Here is a 7,579-nt window from a genome sequence, read left to right on the forward strand (position 1 = left end):
TGATATGTATGCGGCCAACGATCCTCCCCTAGGCCGCCGAATATTATCATTGAAAATCATGTCAAGAAAGGTTTCAAACTCTTCGTCGTCTTCTTCCTCTTCGGATGACGACAAGTCCTCGAAGACCATCTCCCTCAACCTCTTCATCTTCAATCCAAATGGCTCGGTTCAAAACGAAATGAAAAAGAACTCGCTTAGGCAAATCGTCGAACACTTGCAAGGCGGTGGTGGTGCACCGGCCGGCTGGCGTCGTTTAGGACAAACTAGCGTGCGAGAAAGCGTGGGAATGACCTGCAATGGTGCCCAAGCAAGGTCAGGTGAGGCGGCTGCCAAAGAGGAAGACAATTCGAAGCAATCCGACGAATCGGCTATGGCGACTGCTGCGGCGGCGTTTCATCTTGATTCCGGCGACGACAACGGGCGGCGAACGGGCTTGGAGTCAGATAGAAGGGCGGAGAGGGCCAAGGGAGGCAATGAGGTAGCGGTGGACGGTCGCCGGGAGGTGCGACGGCAAGGAGGCAATGGCGGGGGGAGAGGCGCGGGAGAGGTTGAATTTTTCCTCTGAACGGTAGCGGCCGAGTAAATTTAGGCGCCGGATAGAAGGCGGAGTAAAAATTATGCTACTCTATTTGGCTTAGGGGATCGGCTAGGTGCCGGTTAGAGGAGTAGAACCGAAATTTTATTCTTCTAAAGCCGGATAGGGGATCGGCTAGAGTTGGCCAAAACTATTACAGTATTTCTTAAAAGAGAAACAAGCAGGGGCTCTGGCCTCTTATGTTGGTACTTGGAAGCTTCAAGTTTGTGTACTAGCAGACAATGCTTGAGCACAGAAATGCTCCTTCTCCTTCCGCAAGACGACTTAGCTGGCTTCCAAAAGACCTGGTGCCTAGTTCTGGCTGGCGTCCAACTTTATCTTGCACTTTGGTACATTTTTCTTTTCAAAAAGGAGAGAGCCCCCAGGCCTCTTTTGGTCTTTTTGGTACATGTTAAGGCCAGTTTTTTGTGTTGCTGCTGGTACACGCAACGTCCAAGCGCAATGCTCCTTCGCTGGCTTGTTCCCTTCTCAGCTGATTGGTTCCGTGTCTCTGGTATGAACTTCAAACTGCCCGAAAAAATGCTGATTTTGTTTTCATTTCTCTCTAGTTATATGCTCAAGTGAACTACCTCCTCTCAACCTTCATTTTTTGTTGTAAAATGTTGTTGGCCCGTTCACCTTCTGTTTTGTCGGTTTTCAGGGGTTTTGTTGTTGTAATTATGTTTCATCTGGTAATCAAGCAATCAAATGAGTATTATGCAAACAAGTTATACTTTGGATGTTCAACACAAGATAAAATATGTACAGACCGCATGCATGTCTAGAAATCCATTTCCCATTTAATATGTAGTATTTCCTCTGAAGTGTCTCAACTTTATAGTAACTTGTATTAAAGTTAAGACACTTATTTTGGGACGGAGGAAGTAATAAATAACCTCTCCATCTGCAAAGCAATTCTCTGTTTCGCTGTGTTAACACTCATTTGATTGAGTAGTGAGTGGAGTACAAACCATAGCCGAGCCTTTATGCATACAAACTGATGATATCCACCGTTTCAGATGAGCATATCTCCACGACGTCTTCCTGCCATGTATTCTCACATGATTTGGTGAAGTGTAGCCGTCGACTATCGAAATCGTTAACACAAGACAAAATTAATCTGTCCCATCTTCACAACCCTGCCCACAAATTGGGCTAAGCAGATGTGTGGAGCAAACCGAAAACACAGACAGTGGCCCCTCAAATAGGATAACATTATAAGCACATGTATCATGTACAGTATCGGCTAAGAAATGCAGTAGTCCTCATTTCCCGTATTATCCATCGCACTGTGCGGTTCCAAATTTCCGGTCGAAATGTTGACGCACATCCTAAGAAATACTACATGAGAACTCAGCAAGTGAAACTGAATCATGCCTCGTAGAAGTAAGGTAATAGAATGCATGCCAAATGATAGAAGCTATGCAGACAGACGACCCCCAAAAAATAAATCCTTACTGGGACTAGTTAGTAGTCTGGTTAACCAAGCCAGGTAGCAGTACAACAATTCTATCACTAATTAGTTACTCCCTCCATTCCATAATTCTTGTCGTGGTTTTAGTTCAAATATGAATGAACTAAAACCACGACAATTATTATGGAACGGAGGGAGTATAAATCAACCCTACAACAGTCTAAGGATGACTTGCAGAAAACCTTATATGTATAGTTATTGCTGTTCAAAAATGCTTCTCTACCATTTAAAGTACACCTGAATGAACAGCAATGGGGTACATAAAAGCAGTTGATAAGCTCAGTGCTTGTGATTTCCCACAAACTGCAATCTTCAAACGTTATAATGAGGTGCATTAATTTCACATCAGTGAAGATTGTTAATATCAGAATGAACTACTACTATTACAAGCACATAATGGTAATCGCTGACCTTTACAAAAACACAATGAGTTGTCTCATGTAAGCATGCCAGCACATGTGCATCATAGATGTAAAAGGCAGTGCATGCGCAAAGGAAGACACTAACAACGATTGATGGAAATGATTGTAAAAAGGATTTGCCTGGACAACAAAACTTACCATTCAAGTTATCCTAAAATCAAAAATCATCAATTAGCTGGTTCAAGTAAGCATGCCAGCGCATGCACATCCTTTGGAACGGTGGAACCTAATTGAACCAAATTCCACTGTGAGAAACATCATGAGCAGTAGCCTAAATTTCTATCCGTTAATCACCTAATAACACGTTAAGAAAATAATTTGAAAGCTAGCCAGTTTTCACTGTGTTACGGAGTCAAAATAATGAAAATGTACACAAGTTTTCACAGGTTTCTAGAGAAACCACGGTCAGGGGTAACTTGGTATAATCCATGGATGTTATATTCATATGTTTAGATTGAACATTGCGATGGAGTGCATCAAGATACACACTCTGTAGTCCTACATTGCGAAAACTAGTCAAAATATGCACCAACTCTTAGCACAATATGGGTTTTGGCCATGCCGGTATACATTGTTGAAATTTCCAGATTGTACATAATTCTGTCCATCAATTGATTAATTCAAACACCGCTGTTAGCTATGCATCACCACCACTCTTCATCGCTACTGACAGCCAAAATCAAATTTCTGAAAAATTAGATTCTAGTGAGTTCTGTGATCACCTGCAGAAGACCTGTGCATCGAGGTCCTTCCTGATGGCGTCCGCTCGGAACCTCTTCTTATCATCGTCCCAGAACTTGACCTCCAGCATGCAAGCAAATTAGTTCGTTGTAGCCTTAACACAGCCCATTTCAACAGTTGAAGTCAAGGAGCAAACCAAACTGCGAGGAATTGTGAACAGCTGACAGTGTGACATCCAGTGTTGATTTTCACAACTACAAACTTGCAGTGGAGTCAAAAGCAACCGGAATGTATTTTCTTCCTCTCCAGAAACTGGTAGGATCACTGGCTTTGAATAGAGGAAAAAATTCAGTTACAAGTGACCTCCTTTTTTAAGGAACGAAGTCGAAAAACCCATTCAACCTGGTTGGTTTGTCGAAACACAAACACCAAAAGGAAATCGAAAACTGATATCACATACAAACGTGTCAACTCAGTTGTTACATTTGTATCCTGGGGTTCATGCTCCAGCAGGTCAACCAGAAAGCAGAAACAAAAAATAACAAATCGCATTCTTCACCATATACAGAGACCAAGACTGAACTTGTCAAGAACCAGGTCCCAAAACCGCAATACAGACTACAGTGCACACCCCCCCCCCCCCCCCCTTCCAAAAAAAGTAAACACGTGGTCATATTTCAAGTACAATACATTACAACAGATCACTAAACAAGCTCACCGGTCACCGGGCATTAATGCGCAGAGCTCCTGGGCTGGCTCGAGGGTCCACCTCCATAGAGCGTCTGATACACCGGTCGGATCCTCACAGTCAGGATCACGCTCAGAAACGTTCCCAAGCATGCCATGCCTGACAGCACAAAGAATGTGAGCCTGAAACAGCTGGGGCCGTAGCATACCATGACATGGTCAGAGCCCGCCACTGCCGCGACGCTGTGCTGTTTTGCCGCTTCATGATCGTAGACATACCCGGCGAGGCTGCTAAACACGAGCGCGCCAAGCGGGTTCGCCAGCAAGATGAAATTGTAGATCTTCCCAAACTGCTTTAGCCCAAACAGCTCCGATGACGTCGACACCATCACCGAGAAATGGACACCGTAGCAGACGCCGAGTATGGCAACGGAGATGTAGAGCGTGGCTTTGAGACCCAGCGCGAAGACTAGGTAGTTGACTATCATCACCACTTGGGTGCATGTGATCAGTACTGTCCGTGGAAGTGTCCTTGACCTGGAATATAAGCTTTGGTTAACCAACCGCAGGATGAAAAATTAAATCAAATTTAAAATGTGAACAAATGCATTCAACCGTGCATTGCATCCAAACAAGAAAGTTTCTGGTCGTATATTTATATTTCATACACAGTTGGGGCTGGGAACCTTTTTACTGTTCGAGTCTGTCAGAAAAAAAAAATAAGGGAGAGAAATATTGTCAACCCATTGTTTATTGGCTTGTAATCTGAAGCTGGAATGGAGGCTTTAGTAATTCAGTTAGAGAAACAGTTTGATCCATAGCCCACGGCAGACATAACGTGTTCCTTTTTAATATAAGAGGTCAACTCATTCTTTATTGGCTTGTAAGTTGAAACTGGACTGAAGGTTCTAACAATTCCATTAGGATAATGGCAGAAAAATATTTTTGTTTGAAAAAAAATCCATTGGTTACCTAGCTAACTTGGCATGCCACACTGTCCAAAAAACAAACAATAAACAACCACATGACCAAAAGAACTCCATGAAACTGGTAGAGCAACTATGTAGACCAACTGTTGCTTGGACAGGTAGATGAAAGTACACCTTGTTTGGCAATTCAATAAATAAGAGATTCCATTACCTGACAAAATAATCAGAAACAGCACCGCCTCCTAAGCGGCCAAAGAAGTTGCCCAAACTGAAGAGAGAGACTGATATAGTAGTGCCAACAACACCTGCTGCAGTTCCAACTTGTGCTAGATTGTTAAGAACAGTGACTCCAGACCCAACACCTATAAAAAATACTGCAAAGAGCAGCCAGAAATCTGCCTTTAGCAGAGCTTCACGGAACCGGAAGTCCTCTCCCCTTTTTGGTCTTCTTCTCTTCTGCTTCACAGCCCCTTCACCTTCAGCTAAGAGAAGATCAATATCTGCAGCATCCTCATCTTCAATTTTGCCGAAGTTCTGTTCCGAGGAAGAAGGCAGAAGAAATGGTTCTGTGTGATCACTGTCAGCAGCAGCAGAAGTGACTTTCCTTGGGACGCTTCGAAACAATGTCATCTTCACGGGTATCGCAAACGGCGCAAGAATGAGAATGACCATAATAGCAATCAAGGAATAGTTCAGAGCAGGGGTGAGAGTCACAAAACGATCCAATGTCGTGGCGCAGACAAGATAAACCCCAAGAAGAGCACTGTTGATCTGTACGAACAGGAAGTGAACTCTCTCCGAAGAATTCTCCACCAGAGAAGGCTCACAAGGCCTCACAAAGTACATCGCCAGAAGGCACACGATGGCAACTCCCAGGGTGAGAAAAAGCAGGAGGTTTGCAGCTGAACCGTGAAGCGCACCGGTGTAAATGGCAGTGTAGACAGCCGCACTCAGACCAGAGTAGCCCTTGAGGATGCCGGCAACAGCCCCTCTGCTGAGTGGGAAGTTCCTCATGTTGGTTACTAATGCGGCGGTCGACATCCACGCACCGCTGTTCGAACCCATGCATAATGCGATCCATATCTGCAATAGGGCCAAAGCAAAGATTGGCACTAGTAAATTTCCACTATATGGTGATCAAAGTAAAGAAAAAAAAAGCTAGCCTAGTAAGGTCAATCTTCCGCGTAAATTAAGTAAGATGTCCTCAATATGTGGCTCTTGAGGTGATGAAAGCTTCCATTTTGTAAAGAAAATTATGTGGCCATCAGGCTATGCGCATATCGCCCGGCAAATGAAGCCAAAATGCAGGTGATACTTTTTCGCCCAATTGCAATCGAGGATTAACTTTTCGCCAACAGTTGGTATAGGTTTTGTTTGTGGAATCTTAGAAAGGGACACTTGTTTAGCTGGTCCCAACTAAGCATAACGCCTTTCCCCTAATACTATCGATTTGTACAATGTAACCCAGCAGAGCAATTGAAGTGTAAGATTTCACGATCTGGAACCGATCTACAGTAGGGATTAATCTAGTAAAAGGGGATCTCATCGGGGAGCTCACTCACCAGCCAGTAGGGCAGCGCCGGGGCGACGCCGGAGACGGCGAGCCAGGCGACCCCGTAGCCGAGGAGGCCGGAGGCGGCGGCGACGAGCAGGAGCAGGGCCGGGTGGAGCTTGTTGCAGACGACGCCGGGGAGGAGGCCGAGGCTGTCCCCGACGTTGCAGGCAACCCCCAGCAGCGCGACGCGGCTCTGGTCGGCGCCGAGAGCCACCTTGAGCGCGTGCGAGTAGAGCGCGAAGGCGGAGCTGGTCCCCGCCGACGCCTGCAGCCACACGGCCGCCCCGAGCCCCAGCCACGGCGGCCTGCTCCCCGCCTTCACCGCGCCCGGCATCCTCCTCCTCCTTCCCGGACGCCGCCTCGCCCGCTCGCTCGCTCCCGCGCTCTCGCCGTCGCTACTTTCTTTCCGGGGGAATAAAGCTCTGTCGGGTGATGGATGGCGAGTCGGTGGCGACGGTGGCGGGTTTTAAAGGGGGGTTTGGGTGGGGGGCGGCGTCAGGCGTGGCAAAGGACTACGCAGGAGCCGCTGGCGAGGAAAGCGTAAAAAAAGCCATGGATTTGAAGCGGCGCCGATGGCGACGGCCGGCGCGGCGGCCGGGCAAGGCTCGAAAATGAATCTGCAGCTGATTTCCGGCCGGGTGTCCGCATAGGCGTAGCGCCGCGTAGCCCCTCGCCAGCTCGCCACGACGGCTGGGGGAGGAAGTCGTCTTCTTCCTCTCGCGGTGGCGGTGGTGGTGGGGGCGGCGGATTCGATTTAGTCCATTGATGAGTAATCTATTCCTCGTAGGAAAGATTTCACGCGCTGTGTTGTTCAGATAAGGAAAAATAGTGGACTTTTTGCAAAGGAAAAATGGAAAGCAAGCAGTTGACCCGACGGAGGCGGTGAACTGCTGATGATCTGTCGCAGGATCGGATCGTCTTGGTGCGTGTCGTCCGTTTTTGAAGCTGGGTTCATTGAACCATCGATAACGAAACCGTCTGGCAGCAATTTCAGTTTTTGTGTCATTTACAAATGTTAATGTTGGGGCATCTTCAACGCCGGCCCTTAAATCGTCCGCAACAGTCCGGATATATTTTGTCATCCAACACGGTCCCGTGTCGGTTCGCTCGGTGGTTAGGACATGTTTTTTCTCCGCAAACTTGAGATTAACTGTGAGGCTTTGTGGTCGTTCGGACAGTTGTCATGTCCGCGACTGACTACCCTGGCCTACCAAACAACCCCATCCATCTCTCCCGCGCTTTACGTTCGATGCGCGT

At 46.8% G+C, this 7,579-nt stretch overlaps 1 protein-coding gene across 1 annotated transcript; it reads right to left on the reverse strand.

Annotated features, from left to right (window-relative positions):
- Nucleotides 1-3,586: 3,586 nt before the first annotated feature.
- LOC125520069 (protein NUCLEAR FUSION DEFECTIVE 4) lies at nucleotides 3,587-7,191 on the reverse strand. The gene is made up of 3 exons (XM_048684867.2): nucleotides 6,330-7,191; nucleotides 4,979-5,850; nucleotides 3,587-4,375 (listed from the first exon to the last, which is right to left on the reverse strand). Exons 1-3 carry the CDS (start codon nucleotides 6,654-6,656, stop codon nucleotides 3,883-3,885), a joined length of 1,692 nt encoding a protein of 563 aa, XP_048540824.2. The 5' UTR covers nucleotides 6,657-7,191; the 3' UTR covers nucleotides 3,587-3,882.
- Nucleotides 7,192-7,579: the final 388 nt, after the last annotated feature.

Source organism: Triticum urartu, chromosome 7A (assembly GCF_056163025.1).
Source record: "Triticum urartu cultivar PI428250 chromosome 7A, HENAU_Tu73, whole genome shotgun sequence".
In the NCBI taxonomy this organism is placed as follows: Eukaryota; Viridiplantae; Streptophyta; class Magnoliopsida; order Poales; family Poaceae; genus Triticum; species Triticum urartu.